General features: G+C 37.6%; 1 protein-coding gene across 6 annotated transcripts in view; it reads right to left on the reverse strand.

The window, feature by feature from the left end:
- Window positions 1–24,353, reverse strand: part of PICALM (phosphatidylinositol binding clathrin assembly protein) — a 72,352-nt gene that overhangs the window by 28,777 nt on the left and 19,222 nt on the right. For all 6 annotated transcript variants that reach the window (XM_065658353.1, XM_065658321.1, XM_065658312.1 and 3 more), the window contains exons 2-11: window positions 12,700–12,842; window positions 10,582–10,657; window positions 9,221–9,323; window positions 6,973–7,066; window positions 6,350–6,461; window positions 4,908–5,014; window positions 3,663–3,704; window positions 2,840–2,925; window positions 1,480–1,603; window positions 999–1,135 (exon numbers count right to left, since the gene is read on the reverse strand). In XM_065658353.1, coding sequence (XP_065514425.1) covers window positions 999–1,135; window positions 1,480–1,603; window positions 2,840–2,925; window positions 3,663–3,704; window positions 4,908–5,014; window positions 6,350–6,461; window positions 6,973–7,066; window positions 9,221–9,323; window positions 10,582–10,657; window positions 12,700–12,842 — 1,024 coding nt within the window. The remainder of the gene's footprint in view (window positions 1–998; window positions 1,136–1,479; window positions 1,604–2,839; window positions 2,926–3,662; window positions 3,705–4,907; window positions 5,015–6,349; window positions 6,462–6,972; window positions 7,067–9,220; window positions 9,324–10,581; window positions 10,658–12,699; window positions 12,843–24,353) is intronic.

Genomic DNA, 24,353 nt, shown 5'->3' on the forward strand with positions numbered 1-24,353 from the left:
GAGGCAAGTTTCAAGTTACTAGTTCAAAGCATACACCCCTTTCAAATATCTGGCCTCCAAAAAGCAATTTAAAAGAAGATATCTTTTAAAGATATCTTTCAGTTACTAACACTGACAAATTCTCTAGATCCTTATATGCAAGAGCTACTTTCCACATATTTGGTGTCAAGTAATTTCCTACAATAGGTTTCTAATGGGGAAAGAAGGCTGTCACCATGCTGGGTGCTTTAAAAGAACAGTAGATTCTTACGTGAGCTCTAACAGAACTAAGCAATCCTTCAGGTTCAGGATCACATAAAGCAAAACTGTGATTCAGAGAGCTATTTCCCTCTACACTGATAAAAGCACTGTACCTTCTGCTACTGCTGCTTGATTTGACAGGTATTTTACAGAATGAAGGTCACACACTTACTCATACCAACAGTTCCTCCTAGCCAAAGATGAGGATTAGTGTGCAGTGAGTACTCTTGTGCTGTCTTTGCAAGTTCTTGCAGACAGAGATGTTCCAAATAGAGCTCAAGACTGCAAGAGCTGCCTCTCTTCTTCCAAACCCTGTTTCAGGATCTTTTTTTCTGAAAATCTACCGAGAACTCTGGTTTTAAAGATCTAGAAATGCAACAGTCAGTGTTATCTTTATGATCTATTGAACTGAATTTTTATTTGACTTTTCCCAAATTAATTTGTAAGGTTCTTTGGTGACAAAGCACGTGTTTAACAGTTCCAACCGTCCAGCTCACCGACTGAGAACAGCTACAAGGGCTGTCAGCAGTTGGTTCATATCAGAAACTATTCTGCAAATGCATAATGAAAACACGCTTCTTGTTATTTATGGCAATAGGTTATTTCCCCAACAACTTCACCCAAACCATCATTTCTTATCACATCACTAATGTACTCTATACCCAACCAACCTTCTGCAATGTATACTCTGAAGCAGAAACTCAGAGGAAAGCCTCACTGCAGTTCATCTCACAGTGAAGCAACACCATTAAGCGCACCTGTTTGAAGAGCTAGGGGTAGAAAAAATATCAACGGCTGGTGTAGTCATTATGTTCCCTGCTGCCGTCGACACAGGAGAAGCTGCAGTCGTTAAAGAGGTATGAGGTTTCTTTGCAAGTTCTTTTAGACGTTGCTCCTGTTGGGAAAGTGAGCTGCCGTCAGAAATCCAGAAACAACATCTGTGCATGTGACTTTGGAGGTAAGTAAAGCAAAGCTATGGAATTATTTATTTATTCCACACACTGGTGTCAGCTACTTATAATTACAAGTCAGTGGCACCACAAATCCTTCAGAAACTATTTTAAGAAACCCTCCACATTTGGTATGGCACATGCACATAAGATTCTACTTCCAGCACTTTGCCAGCAGTACATGTTCACTACTAATAACTCTGTTTTTTTCCTTTGCTCCTTTAAGAATCCTAATAAGCTATCAAGAACATAGGAAAAGTTTTTTCAGTTAAAGATTCTGTATTCCTACCTTTAAAGCTTTTAAGCGAGCCTGTTCTTCCTCTAACGCAGCTTGTTTTTCCCTTTCGTCGACTTTTGTGAGTGACAGGCCAGTGCTTGCAAGGGAAGAGACTGCATTGGAAAGGGTGGTAGCCCTAAAGTAATTGGACAGGAGAAAATCCGGCTGTTAATAGGAGACACGTGATAGAAACATCTAAGAACACTTTATTGGTATCCACCCAGCCTCCTCCTGAACTCTTTTAGCATTTGTTATATGTACGAAGTGATGTTTAAATAAGATACAGTGAATGAAGAGTAAATTGAAAACACCTAGAAAACACGCTATCTACTGTTACACGCTAGATTTTGGATTTCCCCCCTTAAATGTTTCCCCTCCAAACCGCATTACAGAATTCACATTTGAAGCCTTTGCTCTTCTCCTCTTTGCCTAAGATGCAGTATTTAAACATACAGGGGAATCTCTGATAATCTGAACTCCAATTCAAATTGTTGCTAATTGAACAGGTTTAGTTAAGAAACTCAATGAAACTAGTGTATCCCAGAGGAAAAGTTTGCAATTCATCATCATGTTAAAAACTGCACAAAAAGATTTAAAGCAAACACTTAGCTTTTAAAACAAAGTAATCTTAACAAAACAAAGCAAATATTCTGAAAAGTAGCTAGCAAAATGGTGCTAAGCTCTAATATTGTCACTACTGTAAAAAAAGAACATATAAAATATCACTGCCTTTTTAACAGACAATAAAGCAATGCTATTTAATTTTGCAAGTCTTCCCCCCAATATTAAGCTTTTTAAAATTTAAACAATGAAGATAGTTGCCTAGAAGACTCCTCTAGATTGCACTTCGTGTTTTAGCAAGCACTCAAAAACAGTGAACGTCTTTTACCATATAGAGTATGGCTTTAATCCTCAATTATTTTAAAAATCCGTTCTTTAAATTAAGGACTTCCGGAAGCATTTCCTTGCTTTTGACAGAAAAGGGAGTCAAGCTGAGATACAAGAGTCTAAAGACATTAATCAACAGATGTTGCATACCTTACAGAGGTCTAATTAGCGAAACAAAATGAACATTTGCAGGTGATAAAAGAAAAAAACCTTAATTTATCTTCAGAAGTTCAAGATTAGATGTTAAAAGCAACTACTACACGAGGGATTCTACGGGAAGTGCTTGCAGCTCCTTAGCTTCTAGTTGTGTTGACATAGAAGAGCCGTCTTAAGTACTCCGCAAGAGATGATAATTTGCTATTCTATCATTGCTAATGCAAAGTCTTCAATATAGCCTACACAAACCTTAATTTATAATGAAATAAAAAATAATGGATTTAACATTTGGTTCAACAATTGTTTAACAGGACAAGGGCATAAGCACCTGCTTGCAGCTGTGGAATCTTTGATTTTCTTCCCTTCTAGAGAAGCTAAATGTTGTTCCAAAGCATCAAGAAGGCTACTCGGTGCCTGCAAAAAACAAAAAAAAAAAAAAAAAAGGAAAAAGACATTTGGGAACAGATCTCAAGAATTTAGGGTGAAACAAATCAGTAGCTAAAAGACTTTCAGAGAATGCAACTGTAGGGCAACTGGTACAACAGCTCAGAGTAACTTAAACCGCATCTTGGCATCCTGTACGTATTTAATTACTTAAAATATCAGGTGATGTACTCTTCTAACTACATTACTCTGTCATAATGACTCACCTGCAAGTACTGAAATATGTCAAGAGATGTTAAAATCAACAGCTAGGAAACAGCAAGCAGACAATTGGAAGCAGCCAGTATTGCTAGAGCCACTAAGGAGGAAATTGTACCTAAAGTCATTTCTGTGTGCACACTCTGCAAGCCTTCACAATGATTTCAATGACTGACAAAAAGCAAGCTTGCTAAAAACCACAGCTTCTTCAGCTCATGTAGAGGTTTCGTTATGTGAACTCGCAGATATAAATTGCATCTTCAAGCATGACAGAAACAAAGCTGCCTTGAAACTCAATTAGAGTATGATAGAAACAATCTATAATATTTCACAATAGGATCACTGCATATAAAAGCCACGGTCTGACAGAGTTTGGATTTAATCACAAACATGGAAATAACTTGGTGACAACGCATGCAAGAAAGTGTGAGTGCCATAATGCCAAGTTTTTCTGATTATGAAACCCCGAAATAGACATGTACTGGCAAACACTTAATAGGTTTATCTACCTGTGAGAGATCTGGTATGTCTCCTCTGTCAATTCCAACTTGCTGTAATAAAACAAATGAGCTTTAGAACCTGTTTGCTTTTGTTAAAGGCAGAGATGTTCAAAAAGCAAACAACATTAAGATGAAGTCACATAAAAAGCACAAACCTGTCCACACACATTTTAAATCTCCACAATCTAAACTCTATAATGGTTGGTTACAATAAATTATTCTGTTAAATGTATACACATTTGAAGTAGGCACATGACAGAGATATTTAAACATACAACCTTAGAAATAAAACAGAGCAAGAATCAAGCATTCATAATTTTAAGGGTAGAGAAGTTTGCCTGACTTACAATTTCTATGGTAAATTCTCAGACCTACTGATATAGAGCTTATTTGCTAAAACAAAGCACCTTCAAAGTTTTGTAACAAAGCTGTTTTCTAAAATGCAGATCAAACTTGAGATGTTCTGCAGCAGGATATATATTCTTACAATAGCAAGATTAATACTCTCAACTTCAGCTGATAATCAACTGAAAATAGCCGAAGGTACTACCTCTGACAGAGATATTCTGTCAGGACAGACAGCAAGCCAAGCTTTACAGATTGATTTTTTTGTTGAGAGAAATATGAATAATGAAGGAGAGCAAAACAAGAACAGGAGCACATCTCAACTGAGGAATTCCGTGATACTAGGACATCAACTCAGCAATGTTTCAGAAACTAGAATACAGACTAAAGACATTAAAAAAAAACCAAACCAAAACATTTTGCAAGGTAACTGCATTTTACTCTATAAACACACCCATAGCCAAAACATCTTTAAAAAAGAAAGTTACATGTTCATCTACTTGTCTCAATTCCTTATTTCCGAAGCTGTTATTTCATCTAAAACTTAAGGCAGAAATGTGGGTTTCAAACTAGAACACAGCTAGAATCACAGAAAGCAAGAGATCACCATAAATTTATTTTACTTGTTTAAATCAAGGCTCTTCAAAGCAAGCTCACAACTATTATGAGGAAATTTTAAAATGCGTATTTATACATCCTCCTTAAGTAAAAGATAAACTAGGAAGTATTTTGTAGTCAGGTTTTTCAATACAGTCCTCAAATGAACTAATCACCAGGGTAGAGACTGACAAGATGACCCTTGATGGAACTGCAATTAGGCTGGAAGGAAGAAGTGTTTGCTTTATGAGACAATAAGCACTTTACAAGCTGTTTCAAACCAAGAGCAAAGTTTAGCTCAATAAAGTTTACCTCTGCAACTTTAAGGAACTCTGAAATCCGTGTCATTCTAGTGAGGAACTTCTTATATATATCAAGGCCTTCTTTGCACTGGTTCTTTTTCATATCAAAGTATTTTTCTATAAACAGTAAGAATACTTGCATTAAATAAGAAATCAAGCATTCTGCAAAGGATATGCAAAGTAAAAGCATATAAAACAAGACAAACAAAAAATGCCTGCAGAACTGTTTTCTTTTGTTAAGTGCAGAAGTTACTACGCCTAACTTGCACCAAATAACGAAAGTTCTGTCGGACGTGAGGTAATCATCGTGTGCATGCAATTACACCTCACTTTGCAGGTACTAGACCTCACAGAAGTATAACCACCCTGAAGAGGAGAATCAAGTTTAAGAACAGGTCACCCAAAGAAACGTAAGCTCATCCTCTTGGGGGTTAAAAAAATAAAAAGGCAATTTTACAAACTGGCAGTCAAACGTGCTCTATTCCAGTGGCCACATATTTGGCAAGATGATGATATTCTCTGCCAGACGGATGCCTCTTATTATGGTGTGGTCTACACTGAGGTGCAAGTGATTGCAAAACACTGGTGCTGAAAGCCAGAGGGTCCCACCCTCCTTCTTGAAATGGCCCTTTCAAGGCCTGTTTCTATATTAAGCTTCACTAAAAACATGAGTGAAAGCAACTGCATGCTAGTAGTTCTTACTGAGGGAAAACAAGAAGGCGGTGGCTTCAGACTGGTAATGACTAATTTTGGATTTTGCTTTCCATTTTGCAAGCATTGGGTAATAACAGCAATCAGGTAGCTTGATGCAATCACAGAATACAGCCAAATCAAGCAAATTAACAGATTACTTTCAACCTAATTGTTTTCCAAATTTAGGCTCCTCTGCATCTCCAATGCGTGCAAGTGAAAAGGCCTGAAGCCTGGATTTGTAATTCCCCTTAAGATATAAGATATGCTCTAGAAATATAAGCCAAGCAACCGTTAAAAACAAACAACATTAAACTTTTGATAGGGAAGAGATCACAGATGCTATGACTGTAAATTTGTAACTGACCATAACATATTCCACTTAAGAAGATACAAAACCTGATCTTGTTTCAGTGTTGTGATTCAGGTTTCTACACAGTTCAGTGAAAAAAAAAAACCCAAACAGAAACAACAACAAACACCCCACACAACCAAAACAAAGCAGTGCAAAAAAACCCCCCTAAGTGAAGAAAATCTTGAATTGTCTTTGCTTTCAGAGATTTACCCATCCCTGTATACAACTGAATGGAAAATGCAACTGGACAAAAAAACCTTGGAAATAAATCTCACTTAGAAATAACAGTAATATTTGGATATTTTACAGTAAGACTATTTCAACGTCTCTAAAAAGATCAGCTCTTTGTGATTGTTTACTGAGCTCCCTTCGCAAAGTCTGACATTGCAGAAAGGGGTTATATTTACCCAGGAGGTTAATAATCCCTTCGTTATATGCCGCAAACAGTCTAATGGCATCTTTGAAGAGAAGCATGAAGGCAGCATTAATTACACCGTTTGTAAGTTCATTGCTATTGACCTAGGAAGATCAGAAAAAAGTTAATTTAACCGAATTGATCCCTTATTGGAAAACTTGGAGCTGAACTCCAGTACTCTATTCCAAGGCGTGCTTTCCAATCATCTCACTGGCTATTTATGGAAAATAGCAGCATAGAAAAATCAACACAGGATCACTCAGCACAGAATTAAATCATTTTGGCAGACATTTCTATTAACTACTGTTCACATTAACTAACACAACTAAAAGAGGGTAGAAATAGCCAACTTTTAAATGAACAAGCAATTCTCATACAACGTACACAAACAACAGTAATTTAGCACAAAGCATTGTCTCCAGTGGGCATCATGTTTCTTTTTTTCTCATTTCTTGGGCGGTATATCAATGAACAAAATGATTTATGCTCTTTAAACTGTGCAGATAACATTGAACCAAGTTCAAGACCATTAATCTTGACCTATATTAGAAGCTTGTGCAGGTTTGTAAAACAAAGTCAATAGTATGTTAGACATGTACATGCTGCTAAACTTACATTGAAGTCAAGAAGTGCATCCATTTGATTTTGTATAATTGGTACAGTTTTTAAGAGTTTTTCTGTGCTCATTGTTCTCATCACTCCATCAGCCCTGTTGTGCAAAACAAAAGAAAATTCTTCACCTGAATTTTGAAGGTAATTGTTAGTGAAAAACATAACAGAAAATAAAATAGGGTCATCAGACAACACATTTAAATCATTGCCATTCAAAGCAGCATTTTGACGTTTAGGAATGCTGTCTACGCAATACAATCGTAATAACTGAAGTGTACAAAAGCAACAACTTGTATTTGGCCAAAATATGAATCCAAGATGAATTTTTATTCGGGGGAAATGAAACTGATAGCGCTCAGAGCTATGATGCATCAGGTAACCAAAAAAGCTCTGAAGGTTATTTCTGAGGCAAAATTTTACCTACGCTTTTTCAAATCACCTTATTATTATTTCATGTCAGTTTGGATGATTTTCAAGTAAAAGCAGCAAGAAAGAATAAACAAATATGACAGGATATTTTTAAAGTTCTTTTAGGAAGATTATAGGCACTACATGACACTTCCTTTTAATGGCTGACTACTGATATTTGCTTGTTTATTAGCTGTCCAGATTAAACAGACTAAGACCAAAAATATCCAAGAAAAGCAACGACTGAGAAAGACTAAATTGCCTCAGCGACAAGAAACAACCGCTTTCTGTGAGACGGACCAGCCAGTCCTGTGGTTGCATCGGCATGCACACAGCAAACCAAATGTTTCCTGCAAGCGCAGATCCCTCGGAGCATCCGCACGGAAAAGACCGTGGCTGTTCTCCAGGCTGGAAAGGAATGGGGAACACGCTGCTTCCAGCTTTTTACTTGTGCCTTCTGCTCCATCCTAACAATAAAGAGCAACTGCAACAAGCCTAACACGGCAGGGCACGGGAGCAGAGCCCCTGAGAAAAAAATATGAGGTGTAGAAAAAGGCAAATTGCTGCCATCAGAACAGTGATTCCTGCTGGGTCACAGAATGACCTCCAGGCACATGCTATGGGCTAAATAATTCGTTAAGCCTAAACCAGTCAATTATAGAGCAACTGCCTAACTCTAGTGTATCTGCAGCCACCTGACCGCACACGCATCCTACATGTGGGAAAGGCCAAGCGTTTTATTAATATCTTGTTGGGACTCCAACCATCTCCAAAGGCAGGAACAGTGAGAGGAGTCCAAGCATTCCTCTTTACCATCAGATTTCAAACCAAAATGGACTGTACAGTACTAGCAAGGAGGTATAAGGGATCTCGATGGTCTCCTCGGCCCAATTTCAAATAGCTTTGCAACGCTAACACAAGGTATCATGAGGCCACCCACTACTGAAGTTAACTCAATTAACAGTTTTAGGTTGAGATTTTTGTGTTAGTTAGTTAAAAATTAACTTTGAAGCATTAAGATAAATTATCCTGTGTATGGATGATAAAGGATGCCCAAATGTAAAACTAAAATAATGTTTTTAAACTTTAAAAAGCACTGCATACAGAGATAATGGACAAAGATGGAAAGAAAGACTTTCAACCACAACCAGTACGTGCTCTGCAGTCCTCCTGGTGGAGATCTCCTGATTAATTCCATCATTCACTATAACATTCAATTTACCCAACTACTGGTGCTCCAGACTGTGCTATTTTAAATGTAAACAGATACCTAGTCTCAAACAACTGATTTCTCATAAGCAAGCTCGCTTTGATTCCTGTAGACAAACTCAGAATAGCATCTACAACAATATTCTGTCAAAAGCAGGCATTGCACTGCCTTTACAAAGGCAGTAAACTTCATATAGACATTTTGGGACAAGAACAGAGAAATACCAAGAACGACTATAAGACATTTCACTAAATACCTGTCATTTAAATATTCCAGAGTGAGAAACACAAGTGAACTGCATAGTCCCCTATACTACGTGCAAGATCAAGTAACTTGTGGTATATCACGGAAGATTCGTTCAAATTTCTACTTATTGACATATACTTTGATTAATACCATGTTTCATTTTTCATATTAAACTCTTAATGTTTTAAAAAGAATATAATAACTGAAGTAAAATATTTTGCCAACATACATAACTGAACAGTTGAACCTTTGTGTATCATGCAAGATTTCCAACTGAGAAAAGCAGACATCACTGGCTGTACTAAGAGCCACCACAGGTATTTTCCACTAGAATTACAGGACATAAGACAAAACCTCAAGATAAGCAACACGAAATACAGTTCTTACCCTCTTTTTACTTTTGTGAAGTCAAAAGCCACTTGTCTATAGGAAACTGCCTTTTCATTCAGATACCTACTATACCGTCTGATAAACGTTGACATGTCATAACCTAAAAAATAAGTTTCAGAAGCTTATTACTTACCCAGTCAACTAATGAACAAGAACCTTACTCTAAATAAAGTGCAACATATTAACGCAAGACAGTTTCATTATATTTTTGCCTGACTTTGTATAGTTCATCTGTTACAAAAAATTGGGTACATCACCATATTTACCATGTAAATCAGACAGACAATACTGCAAATATCTAGGAGACCCGAACTATGTAGTTTACATCTCACTTCCTAAAGAAATTACCTCCAAAAGCAGAAAATATTTTTATGCAACTTCTCTATCATAGTATGATAGAGATTACTGCCAAAAAAATTACATGATACATTTCCGAAGATGTTCATGTCAACTCATTCTCTCATTTACAACCAAATAGAAAAAACACCACAAAAACAAAACAGCATTGAAGGAAACATTAAGACATGACAAATTCTTTTACATTAAGAGTGGCAATAGGAAATATTTTGATAACTGTCAGTTTAAGGATACGGACCAAGAAAAAGATCTGCTCATAGTCTACACTGAGAGCATGGAAGTGAAGACTCAATAAAATGAGGCAATTTGGTAAATCCTTGGTTATCACTGAGCAGGTTTCTGTTCCCAGGGAACAACTCTGTGTGCCTGTTTTAGGACACTTGTGGCAAAATAATCAGAAGCAGCTATATAAAAAGTAATGCAGGAAATGCAGAAAGTAAGAAACCACCTCAAAAAAAAAAAACCCAAACTAAAACCAGATGACAGCTACACGTATGATCAGAACTGCACTAAACTGCAGCATAACAGTTTTGAACGGTATTAGGCCAAAAAATTGAAATTTTTTTGCCCAAAGAATTAGTCTCAAAGATGGATGGAATGGTCTTCGAATAATATTCCAAAATTTATTTTTGTTTTTAGACACAGTTCTTGTTTCACTCACATGCTGCATCTGATGTACATACAGTGCATTTTTTAAAATTACTAATCAAAATCTACATCTCCAAATGGAGACATCTCTACAGAAATGAGGAACCCTAATTCAGATGTGTTTAGCTAAGAAAGTTAGAAGCATTTATAACAAGCCTTTCCCAAAAGATGCAACAAATGCTGCCAGCATTCAGCTTCTGCCATGCTACAATAGCATTTTAAATTAAGAAATGCAGTTTGGGGTAAAACAGACAGAAAAATTATTTCCAAAATGACACTGTCCATTAGAATTTCCCAGTTGTATTTAATGTCCCCCAGCACACTACTATCTTTTAATGAAAAAGACGCCTTACCTTGCAATCCACTTTTGTCTAGGAAATTGCTCAAATTAAACAATGTATTTCTGGACGCCAGATACTGGATAAAACGCTGGACGAAAGGAAAAATTTGAACGCTTTTACTAGGTTATCAATGAGCTGGAACTGAGGTTAACAGTACTAGAAACCCTATCCATTTTATGAAATTCAGCTTTTATTCTTTAAGATGGATTTCAAATCTGGAAACTACTACAAAACCTGACGCTATTTATTATTTTTTATGTAAGAATCTGTGAACGAATCAGTCACAGAGATACTGCATGAAGATCCCTGACTACAAGAATTTTTCTTTTAAGCCAGAATATGAAACTGGAAATTCTGAAAAAATCCCCCCAATATGTTCTCATTTTACAGGCTCACAATTGTTTCACTAACTTCAATTTTATAACTGTTGATTTCATTTTTCCAACTAGCCAAGGCTTAGCATAGAATTGTAATATACTTAGCTTAAACATGAAAATAAGGCGATATAAAGATTAGTTTTCTTATAAATCAAGTGTCAAATAAACATGAGAATCCATATAAGACATTAACACAGTATCACACTTGGTGCATCTCATTAATCACACATAATTTTGAATTATGTTTCGCAAAATGAATGATGCTATTTTCATCCTGTAAAGACATTTCAGATCACTAGCACGTTTTAATTTAGTAGGAAAAATAATTTTGTCTTATGAACCATTGTATAGAGCACTGCAACAAAAAAATCCCAGTCACTTGCCATAACGTTTTGACACAGGAAAAAGTAGTTCTGATTACTGCAACATGTACTATTGAATTATTTTCATTAGCATAAATACATAGGTTACATAGAAAAAAGACTGGAGATGAGTAAATGCACTCAGTTAGTTGCAAATGAATTACGCAAAAGCTGGAGGACCAAACGCTTTTCAGTTTTCTTACCCTCAGTACTTCTGTAACGCATTTGGCAAGCAAAATTTGTTTGGCTGGTTTGGTTTTTTTTTTTCCTTAAAATTGAAAGTTTTTTGGACAGTGGTCTCATTAAATACTTTTAATTACTACAAAGTGTATTGGTATCAGTTGAAAACTTATATGACTCAAAGTGCAAGCACAGCAAAACTGTATAGACTATTTTGGAAAGAGTCAATTACGCCAGGGATAATGCTTAAAGTCAACATGAGAAGTTTGCCCTCTTGTGGCTTACTTAGCTTCAAAGTACAGATTTTAACCAAAACCAGGTGACTTCCAAGAGCAACCAGTATATATATGCGTATATATATATATTTTTTAATCTTAAAACCCTTTACAACTCAGCCAGTCGATGGAAGCAGCTACATGACCTACAAGAACTCTGAATGCAAACTGAAATGAGAAGTTTTAGTCCTCTACACAAGATCATTCTTGTAATTTTCTAAAGCTATCCCTCTTAATTCCAAAATCATATAGCTTACATTATACTGACTGTTTGCAATAAAAAGGAATGTTTACAAACACTTTCTAAGAAAGCCTTTGAAGTATATTTTCAGGGGCTTTTTAAATGCAGAAAATTCAAGCTGCTGCTATGCTTGGCATCTCAAAAAATAAGACCACATAGGAATTCAAGCTGTGAAACAAAACAACCTTATTCTTTTTTGTTTAAATTGGGGGTTTAATTGTTCTACAGTATTTGGTGTTATTCAGATGGTCATACTCAAAGCCAGCTCTCTGGCTTCACTGCAGAAGATTAGGGGGTGATGGTGGAAATCTGTTTAGAATCAGGTTATCTGGGAGAAAAAAAAACATCTGGATTAGCTAGAGCATGAACCTAAAATGCTTCCATTTGCAGCTTTCAGAATCCCATTCAAGATAACTTCTGTTGGTTTTGTTTGCTTGGTTTTCTATTATGAGAATAACACCACAGAAAAAGGTACCTCCAGCATTCAGGTCACTTACTTTTGGTTCTAGATTTATAAACTTTAAATTCGAAACCAATCAAGTAGACAAACATAAAATGAGACATATTCATGCAGAGTTAAGACACAGAAAGGTAAAAATAAAGATTTTCTTCAAGATAACTAGTGGAAGCATTAAGCTGACATTTATAGGAATGAAGTGCTGGAACTGTTCTCAGACATATTTTTTTTGTATTACCTCATTTCCGTACACCATTAGATGATGGGTTGTGATGAGAGATTTGAAGACCACTACCCAGCTACTGTTGGTAGTTCTTTCAAATAAACTGTCTGCCAGTTGTGGGATGTTCACATTCATCTCATTTGTGCACTGGATTAAATCTGCAATACAGAAATTATTATGAGTTCTGTGAAGGAAGATCAATAACATACAAAAAAAAAAAAAAAAAAAAAAAAAAAAATCGGTACACACATTTTATATAGCAATATTTTCTATGAAAACGGAGGGGCTTTCCAGTAAAATAATTTCTTGAAAAGCACCATGACAGTAGTTTACCATAACTTCGTAACACAAACCCCACTCTGCTCACTGCCAAGATTCCTGGTCCTCAACTGCTTTTGCAGTTGCTTTAGAAGGTCCTGAAACAGAAGTACCATAATGACTTACACCATCTCTGACTAACAGCTCCCAGTTTTCAAACATCTAAAGCACTAATAGCAAAATAATTCTCACATGCTACCATTTAATCAAGTTTTCCTGGAAGATGATGACTAGAATTAATTATAAACCTCAGATTTCTGGCCTCTTAATAGACCAGTAAACCCTTCTAGACATTGGTTAAATGTGAGTAACAAATGATTCAAACACTGCTTAGCCTTGATACAATGCAATCAACACCTTTGGAAGGGCAGAGGAAACGTTAAGTAAAAAAAATGACCCTCTAGCTGCAATGCCTGAAGTTGACAGAGGAATTTAATTACAACGAAGTGCGTTGTTAACTGAAAAGATGGTGAGGAGCACAGCAAAACCCGAGGTTGGCTCACTAAAACGAAGCTACCCAATTTGTGCTCATCATGGACTTCCAGCAGACAAGATCTAGTGATTTGTCAAACAGTTGTTAAAAAAAAGTTACCCTGTCTAAGAGAAGCAACTATATTAACATCCAAATGTGATATGGCACAGCTTGCTAGCATTTAGTATGAAGCTTAAGCTTAATGCAACATAGTTCTGATGACATTTTACTACTATCACCAACCTTGAAAATAAAATAGTAACTTTCACTTGATCTGCCAGACCTGCTGAAGGCCGAAGCTCAATAAGATCTGAGTAAGCCCTGTGCCTGTCTATGGGCTACTAGGACTAACTGGAAACATCTGCTTAATCTGAAGGGGAACATTTAACCTTTGAGGATGGTTTATACCCTGCTATGAACAATCCTTCATCAAGAGGGACTCCAGAAAGACAGGACTCTCCTTCAGCCACAGAGGCACGTCAGCGTGGCTGCCACAAACTCGGAACTAGTACGGTCAGAACTGAAAAAGCTGCTATTTCCAAGTTTAGATATTAAAGAAAGCAAGCAGGAAATTATTTCCACATTCAAAACGTCATGAGATGGAGAGATAAGCCATTCCCTTATCTACAAGTAAAACTGCGATGACTACAGGCATTCATGACCTCATCTTCAAGTCACGGTTACCTATTATTGGATGATGATTTGGGGCTGTTAAGACAATGCTAGGATATTACTCAGCAAGAGACATGCTCTGAACTAGATCATTAAAACCAAGCCCTGCAGCTTCTTGATCTTCAGGTCTTCCCACCTAAGTAATAACACAAACAGTTTTGTGCACAGCTATCTGGCAGGAATGCACATTAAATACGGGTATATGCATCACAGGATATCAAGACACACATTTTGGCAAAAGAGGTGCAAATGCCCATCAGAAAATGAGAACTTCTATTCTTAAATGCAACATTTGCCAACTAGTCAAGAGTAACAAAGACAGAGGTGCCACTTGAAAATCCACTGTCTGAAATCACTGAAAAATTATATCCGCTCTAGATGTTTTGTGCCAGAAGAAATTTTTTTCTAACATGCCACTGGACTTTCGAATCATGTTTTGGTATCTGTTGCAGTGTGTAAAAGAAAGCAGGCTCTGTAACCCAGCAGAAAACCACCCCTCATGGAACTGATGAGTGTTTATGCGAAAAGCATATGAATGCACTTGGTGGGGGGGAGAGGGCTGGCACATTAGGAAGCAGAACTAGTAGCCGACTGGGAGAGAACATACTACTCAAGATAACATCTTGTTTAGAAAGGAAAAAAAAAAAGGAAAAAGAAATACAAGTAAAGGCATAGCAAGAGGGCGGAGAAAGCTAAGAACTCAATCTTAGGGGAACAACAAAAAACAAAAAGGCAATGAAGGTAGTGTTAGACATTTCTGGCTATTTACTTTTCCAAGCCACAACAGACAATAAGGTTCTGTCCTACCTGCTGCCATTAAGACTCTCTATCACCTCCAGAAGTGATGATCTTCAAGGAGGCTCAAGATACAGGGTTAATTTACCATCTGCTCAAGAGCCCATGTTTTGTAAGCATGCTCTTAGTGAGCACAAAGTAAAATCTGGCAGCTAAAAAAAAAAATAATGTCAATGAAGAGACACACTCTATGATCACAGAATCATAGGCAAGAACAGAGGTTCACAGGCAAGTCCAGCCTTGAATGGAAGGAACTAAATTTCCAAATACAAACATGGGAAAGAGTCACTGTGATACCAATTACTACAAACATAAGTTTTCTTTCTGTACAAAATGCTGGTTGAACAAGAAAGATGTTTAATAATCTGGTATGTCCTGACACCCCAAAGTGCCGGCGACATAGATATTTCAGGAAATTAGATCTATTTCAAAGCTTCTTTGAAAGTATTTGCATGAGCAATGCTAATTAGGTAAAGAAATATTTGTGCAGTTAAATCCAAATTAGATCAGCAATTTTTGTGCTAACCATAGCAGAACGAGCACAGTATAGCCACAGCAGAAGATGGTTCCTGCATCCCGCACCGCTGCACTGCCTGCTCGGGAACACTGTCACATGCAGTGTTCTTGGTTATTTATCCTATTCCCACAGACACCGTTCATTAGGGGAGAGGAACAAATATATAATTACTTTAACATCCTACACTTTACACAACTTGTCTCACACCCACCTATGAAAATACTAGCTATGGATTTTGAAACCTAAGTGCCCAAAGCAACGTATGTCAAGACTGCTAGTTACTGGGTATGGTATGAGCAACGTGACAGGCAGGTATGTAACCAAGGGGCAAGGCACAAAGGGGAATAGCTCTCACCCCAGAAAAGAACAACAACAAAAAAGTAACAAACAAACAAAACATCAAGCAAACAAAAAAGGATAGCCCTTGGTGAAAGTGTAATGCCTGTTGCATCTTTGAACTTCTTGGCACAGCAGAGAAGAGGGAGGATTGAATACTTACCCCCATCAATACTACAGAAAGGAAAGTGTCTCTGTTGTTAGCGAAGGGTTTGGAGAGTAAACAGTATGAGGAGTGGCTAAAGTCACTGGATTTGTTCAGCCTGGAAAAGAGATTGAAGGGAGAGCTCATGGCAGCTACAGCTTCCTCACCAGGGGAGGAGGAGGGGCAGGCGCTGATCTCTCTGGTGACCAGTGACAGAACCCGAGGGAATGGCAGGAAGATGTGCCAGGGGAGGTTCAGGTTGGACATGAGGAAAAGGTTCTTCCCCCAGAGGGTGCTGGACACTGGAACAGGCTCCCCAGGGAGGTGTCATGGCCCCAACCCTGACGGCATTCAAGAAGAGACTGGACAACGTCCTCAGACACACGGTGTGAACTGTGGGGTTGTCCTGTGCAGGGACAGGAGCTGGACTCGATGATCCTTGAGGGTCCCTTCCAACTCAGGACATTCTATGATTCTATGATGTGATTCTATTGACTTTCTGCATTAATGCCCACAACACTTCACAGCTGAAAAAGAAACTCTCCTGGGAAGTACAAACCACCTTCCCAACTCTAAAAGCTGCTATAACTTCCAGAGCATAAGGCACATAGCATACAGATATTAAATAATAAATATTGATGATTGTTATAAAGAAGGCAGCAGTTAGCAACAATAACTTTAAGCTAAGCTTGCAGCTGACTGAGAATTGAGTTGTATGAGGGAATCTTACACAGCAACGAACACACAGTCTGGCTGGAGACCGGCCAGAGAAAGGCCACCGGGATGATCAGGGCTTAGGGAACACGATGCACAAGAAGTGACTGAACTAGGTAGGTTTATTCCACCTGCAGAACAGAAGGTTAAAGGCAGGGAGGGGAAATATAAACACGATCTTCACAGGCAGATGTTTCTCAGAAGTTCACAGCCAAAGGATGAGAGGCAGCAGAAATGCTGCAACAAGGGAAATTCTGATCTGATGAAGAAATTAAAAACCTCATTATGAAAGCGGTCAGGTACTAGAGCCTGTAAGCAACCAGATGTTTTAAAACAACCAGATGTTTTAAGTAGGGGGTTGATTAGAGAACCTTCTGAGGTCCATTCCAACCCAAAGAAATCTACAATTTTATGTACTGTCTATGGAAAGAGAATGAGAAAGTGGAGAGCGCAAAAACAGAGAAAAGACTAAGTTAGTCCAAAAGAGTAGTCCATCAGCAGTATATTTCAAAAGATCTCAAAACCACAGACCTGTTTGAGTGATTCACAGGACTTATGTTTTGAAGAACTCCATTTACCTACCAACAATAAATCATACACTGAATTTCAGAGATTAGATTTTCCCAGGAAAAAAACAGCTCTAATTTGTTTTTAAATAGAGTAATCTGAACCATATTTTTGTTATATCAGTTAAAACTTTTACTGCTAGACGACTTTCACATCATTCAGTTCTCTTTGGTTTTACAGCTTTTTTTTTTGCCTACAAAGCAAAGATTTTGCAATGAATTATGACAAAGGTCTGGTCTACAGACTTTTTAGTAACATTGAAGATTTACAATTGCACCTGTACCAAAGCCACTACATTGCCTAACCCTGCTGAAGTTAACTAGTACAAAACGTTCAGTCAAATACTGTAGAATACTCTGGGTCAGAAAAATAACTTATTTGTACGTCAGCTAAGATATCGACAGCCTTTGCAACTGTTCAGGCTTCATTACAGAAAAGAACCAAATGATTTGTTGCTTTACACAATGGATAGCTATTAGGTCAGAGAAGTAGAAAGGCAAAAAGTACAGTAAAATTACATTAAGACTGCAGATTCATACCCAAGAAACCAGAAGCAATCATGTACATAAAGCAGCTACTGCAAGGCTAAAATGTTGGAGTACAGCATCTACTCCACACTAGGCACATAGGTGTGGATTAACCAACCCATGGTAAGTGATCATATGATTCCTGACCCATGGCAAACACGAGGCAGTCAGGCTGGAGAGCAACACGGCAAAGGCATCTCCCACAAATTATCCTAGAAAACAAACACGTGCTTTCAGCATGTGCCTGTGACCTCACTCCTTGTGCAGAACCTCATTCTGCACTAAGAAGCCTCTTGAGACAAAGCTCTGAAAAACTAGTTCGTTTACTTCCAAACAAACAGAACCATCGGGTAAGCTGAACATGTTTGTTTGGTTTTGGTTTTTTTCTTTCCAAAATCTTACCCATATTAATTGCAGTAAGACTATAGAAATTTGGCTTGAAAATAGACTTAACTAACTCAGACTCTATCATTTACAATAACTTGAATAGTGAACCACACATTAGTCAGAACTATGTTCTCCACGTATCGATTATTTCCAATGGTTTAGCTATACCTCTCATTTTGAACATTCTTGTTCATAAGCATCAACCTGAAAATATTTACAAGAAACAGCTCGTCCAGGCCAGAAACTGTACCCACACCTCTAGTTACTCCAAAATAGGTCAAGCAAGTGTGACAGATTCCCATCTTGGTAACTATTGCTTTTTCATCTTCTATACCAAAGATGCAATCTGGAATGGTTATATTATACAAGATGCTGACAGATATTTTGGTTTGTGTTTTTTTGGTTTTTTGGGGTTTTTTTTAATAGTGTGAGAGCAGGTAACTGAAATATTGATCATTCAACATCAGCATGCACACACAGTACCAACAGTTAAACAAATTACATTCTTCAGTGAATAAAAAAACCCCACACCAAAAACCACACCAAACCCATAAAACCATTAAGGGAGAATAAGGTAAATGACATCCCACTTGGTTCGTTATATATATATTTCCTCAGATACAGATGAAATGCTTTCGACCCCTCATATTATCAATTTCGGTCAAAGAAAGAAAAGTTGGAAAATGCGAAACTGCTTAGTCCAGTAGTCACCTGACCACTTCCTACATCTCACTGAATCTGAATTCAGGTTTGCTAACATGACTAAGAACATCGTATGAGGCCCAATGAGTCCAAGCGCCAGGTCTCGCACTTGGGTCACAACAACCCCAGGCAGCGCTACAGGCTGGGGAGGAGCGGCTGGCAAGTGCCTGGAGGAAAAGGACCTGGGGGTGTTGATTGACAGCTGGCTGAACATGAGGCAGCATGTGCCCAGGTGGCCAAGAAGGCCAACAGCATCCTGGTTTGTATCAGGAATAGTGTGGCCAGCAGGACCAGGGCAGTGACCGTCCCCCTGTACTGGGCACTGGTGAGGCCCAACCTCAAGTCCTGTGTTCAGTTTTGGGCCCCTCATGACAAGAAAGCCCTTGAGGTGCTGGAGCAAATTCAGAGAAGGGAACGGAGCTGGTGAGGGGCTGGAGCACAAGTGTGATGGGAGCGGCTGAGGGAGCTGGGGCTGTTCAGCCTGGAGAACAGGAGCTGAGGGGAGACCTGATCGCTGTCTGCAACTGCCTGAAAGGAGGTTGGAGCATGGAGGGGGTTGGTCTCTTCTCCCAAGTAACAAGTGATAGGACGAGACAAAATGGCCTCAAGTTGCACCAGGGGATGTATAGCTCAGATATTTGGAAAAATTTCTTCATGGAAAGGGTTGCTAGGCACTGGAACAGGCTGCCCAGGGCAGTGGCGGAGTCACCATCCCTGGAGGAGTTTAGAAGATGCAGAGATGTGCTGCTTAAGGATATGGTTTAGCAGTGGATTTGGCAGTGCCAGGTTAATGGTTGGACCTGATGATTTTAAAGGTCTTTTCCAACCTAAACAACTCTATGATTGTATGAGTCTACGATCTATGCTGCCTTTATTCCAGCAAAAGCAAAAGATGGTGGATGAGGTTCCAAAATACCTTTGTAGTAGCCCAGGGTACCTTGGTTTAGTGGTCAACTTGGCAGTGTCAGATTTACTGTTTGACTCAATCTTAAAGGTCTTTTCCAGCCTAAATGATTCTATGATTCTTTAAGATGAGTCTGGTGCAAGACTCAGCAGTTGAGCTTGCTCAGGACAAACTGCTGCAAAATAAGGGGTTTTTTAAAACACTTATGTGGCAATTACTTGGGAATAGAAATTATTCAAGACTACATTCTGCCTTCAGAAGTTGGGAAGCTACAGTAGAATGAGTGATCTATGGAACAGTAACTCCAAGTAAGAGTTGCAATGAAGGAGCTTATTACACTAGTATGGATGAAAACAAATATGTGAAAATACAGTACGGCTAATTTTGGTCTAGAACAGGACAAAAAAAATCTTCAGAATAAGAGCACTTTGCTCTTCATTCACATATGTGAGTGGATACTGCAGTTCTACAAAGTTGACTGGAATATGATTAGGAAACAAATACTGCAATCCTGTGAATCAGGACATACAATATTCAGCCCAACTACAACTAGAAAAGAAACTAAGTCACAGATCCTGCCAGAAACTCAAGAAGTTTGTATTCTAAGAACTAGTCCAATTTATTTATTTTTAAAAAGATATTAAAGAAAAAAATAATGGCTCAAAAAGAACTGCTCCACAAGACAAGCACATCAGTTTACTATTGCTCCTGTTTAAATGATCCAGTTTTCACACTGCAGCTTATCCAGTGCATGAGGGGCTTTGCTTGGCATATTTTCTTTTGCTCTCTGCTAAAGAAACCACAGTTCTAAAATCTCAGTGTCCCCCAAACCAGCTTCTTACAGGAGTCCAGCCCATGGTTGCCATCCATCCACACTCACAGAAATCAGTGTACAAACGCAGCATTGCAACTTAGTACAAGATTCAATAGGGAAATGGCCATCTGAACAACACACTAGAAGTATAAGGCATGATTAAAGAGATGCATGTATAGCTTCACCACATAAACACTTGAGTTCTCCCAAGCCAACATAAAATCAACATACAAAAGACACTACAGATGATTAATCAAATGAACCACATGTTAACAGCCTGAGTTTATATATTCAGAATATGCACATGCTCAGCTTCAGGTCCAATAGGAGTCTCCAATTTATTCCGTGATCTTTCACAAACACACATTTACACAGCTCTACCCAATAACACGTCCTATATATGAATAGTTCATTGATTTTTTTAAAATATTAATAAAGTAACACCCTATTAAATTAAGCAAATAGTTAACTTCTTTGTATCATTACCTCTGGGCAGACGTGCATGTTACAAATCTCTGCCCTAACACAAGGTATTGTCAAAGCTTAAAGGTCATTCTGAATAGACTACACACTTTTCAGATAGCACATGCTGCTTTATTTCAAACTCAAAGCCCAGACAAGGAAAACACTATGATAAAAGGGATACATATATCATCACACACAAATTAAAACTTTCACAAAAAATTCTTAATACCCTATTCTTCCAGAAGAGAATCAAAATACTTTAAAATCCAAACTACCAGAAGTTCCACATGCCAGGGCCAGCAGTGAAGTTGCCCAACAAACTCTATGAAATTGTCAGGAAGTTCTTGTTTGCTGTAACACTTCATCTCTTCTTAACAGGACGAAAGCCAAATATTACTATTAGAATTTTAAATATGTACTGATGGATTCAAGTATAAGCCAAGTATCCGTCAGATCAGATTCACCTGACTGATAAATTTATAACTGAAGCTACAACACATATCGAAGTAATTTCTTTTTTAAATATAAAAGGAAATTAAAAAATTTCTTGAATGACTTATTACTCTTGGGAAATTATGTCCACATAGAGTTCAACAGAACACAATCTATTTAGCATATAGATTAGCTTTCAAACTGACAAGATAACATGCTAGTGACTGACATTCTACTTGCACGTGGAACACTTGTGGCTAGTTATTAATGGTGGAATATGGGCCCATGTCTATACTTAAAATAATCCTACCAGGACCGTGTTATTTGCTTATGATCAATCTTTTCCCCTTTCACCTAAAGCCATACAAAAAGATTTTAGTAAAGTGCTTGAGATTTAAAAGGCTATTGACACAAGATTTTTTTTTCCCTCCCCTCTAGGGGAACAGTTTTTCCACAAGACAGAACATTTGAAGTTGAAACACTTTCATTTTATTCACTATTGAAAAATCATGTACAGTGTTGCCTCATTTGGTAAGCAATCTTAACTGAGATGCAAATGCTGAATATAAGCACCTGTTCCAGTTCCATGGCTAAGGCGTTACTGAGGGTTGGATGAGAATGTCAGCACAGACAAGAGTTTCCCACGTAATGACACAGTGAAGCAGAGGCTGATGCTGCCAACGATCTTTAGAAATTTGCTGAAAAAATTCAAAGTCAGCCAATTTGCACCAAATTGGTTAATGATCGAGAGTGATGGGGTTTATGCCAAAAGGAAGTTTGCCACTAGACAAAAGCTTCCCTCCTTTGATATAGTTACAGCGAGCACTAGTGGTGGTATAAAGTTTAATTTACTGTTTCTGAAGAAATTTTATGGGTTTGGGATTAATTTCTATCCCCCATAGAGCTAACACGATCTATGTACCCATGTTAATTTTAAATAGTCTGGTCACAGGTACTGGCAAGGCACACATGCCTGCCACATCTTTCCGGCAGGTCACAGAAAACTGTTATGCTATAGGGAAAACAGGTGTTATTGAGGAAAAAACACCACCAAAACAGACACTCCAATTAACTTAATGGAACATTTGACAGCAAAACTCGAATGAAGCAGAAACTTAATTTAGGCACATGTTGCAGCAGCTGCAAAGTTATCCATGCTCAGTTTTCATCCTGTCATTTGCTAAACAAAAAAAATGCCTTTTAGCCTGGGTGGTTTGTGTGAAGTTTAACATGAAATATAAGAATTACCTAATATCTCTATACTAGATATTTTTTCTAGTTGCATTGTTTTCTTCAAACTTCCATAACAGATCATCTTCCTGCCACAAACAGAAGGCAAGTCAAGACAGCCCCTTGTTTTCATATGTCTAATATAAAGTATCAAGAAGAAGAGTTTTTCAACTGGCTGCGGATGACAAGTATTTTGGATTACAGTGCTTATTTTTCCACTCATGTTGAAAAGCTGATTATGAAGGCTAGGATATTTATTCTAATTTTATCCAGTTTCAAAAAAAAAAATTTTCAAAATACCCCAAACTTGAAATCACTTCACAAATACACACCAATTTTATTTGAAAAGTTTATGAACTCTAGGAAAACCACTTGAAATCATTTACAGAACATTTAACATGTACTCTTCCTCAATATTTAAACATTAGGGGATTTAGTTGTGACATGAAAGCATTTTGGACACTCATTAAAAACACAACAAATCAGAAGTACTAAAATAAGAAAATACAAAGGTTGGCTGTAAAATCTATTATTAAAATGTACTTCAACAGATTAACAGTTCTATGACTGTGAACCCTGACACATTCAAATCTGACTCTACACATTCCAACAGACATTTTCTACCCAGAGAAATTAATGTGTGCATATGGTGAATTTCTAAATAATTTCCCACCTCTTCAATAGGTAATGTCCTTATTTAAATATGGAAAATAAGATTAGAAAGCTCCTCAATATAAGGAATTTTCTTTAGAGAACCAAACAATCTGTTTAAAACGATAATCAAATTAGTTTTGTACATGAGTTCAAGCACGTAAAATTGATAATTTGTTAAAACTGATTTCGTCCTCTAAGAAATACATTTGGGAACTGCAAATGAAGCCTGTGCTAAAACAAAGCAAGGCCAAATGGCATACTTATGTGATCAATCTAGAAAAGGAGAGTGATGTTAAATTTCAGTCTGAGCCAGCAAATGACACTTAATCTGATGGAAGAACATTATATAACCACCATGTATTTGAAAACTGAGTGAAAATTAAATTTTTCATAATCACCAGGAAATATCTGCATTTGCAGTTTAAAACAAAACATGCCATGAATAGTATTTATTATAGTTTCGTTTCTCTTCTAAATAAACCCATTTGTAGCGAACTGCTTTAGTAGAAGGAGATGTCTCCAGCAAACTTCCCAGTGGCTTCACCTGAGTCACCTGAAGAAGAGGACAAGGAAGTCTGGACCACACCTTTCTTATCATTAACAATAAAAATACCCAGCTGAAAATTCTTCCTCTGCATAAAACATTATTCTAAGAGCTAGATACACTGACTCAGGAAATAAATTATGGAAGAATTAAAGAAAAGTGAGAAGACCACTCTCTTCTAAGCTTTCCATGCTTAAAAAGGAACGTGATTTAATCTTATTTACATTAGATAAGCAGGATAAAAAAAGGCAGAAGGAAGGTTTAATATAATGTAGACTAACTTGTTCTACAGCCAACAACTTGTATTTTCATTTCATCAAGTTGCATCTTGTCTTTTTCCTCCAAATCATATAAGGCTATCATGTTCTCTCTCCTACCTAAAACTGCTATTTCTAATTGCAATTCTTAGAAACTACTTTAAATCTGTATCAGTAACCCTGTGAACTCAGCATCATTGCCACAGGTATCTCTGTC

The sequence above is a fragment of the Caloenas nicobarica genome, chromosome 1 (genome assembly GCF_036013445.1).
Source record: "Caloenas nicobarica isolate bCalNic1 chromosome 1, bCalNic1.hap1, whole genome shotgun sequence".
Taxonomy (NCBI): Eukaryota; Metazoa; Chordata; class Aves; order Columbiformes; family Columbidae; genus Caloenas; species Caloenas nicobarica.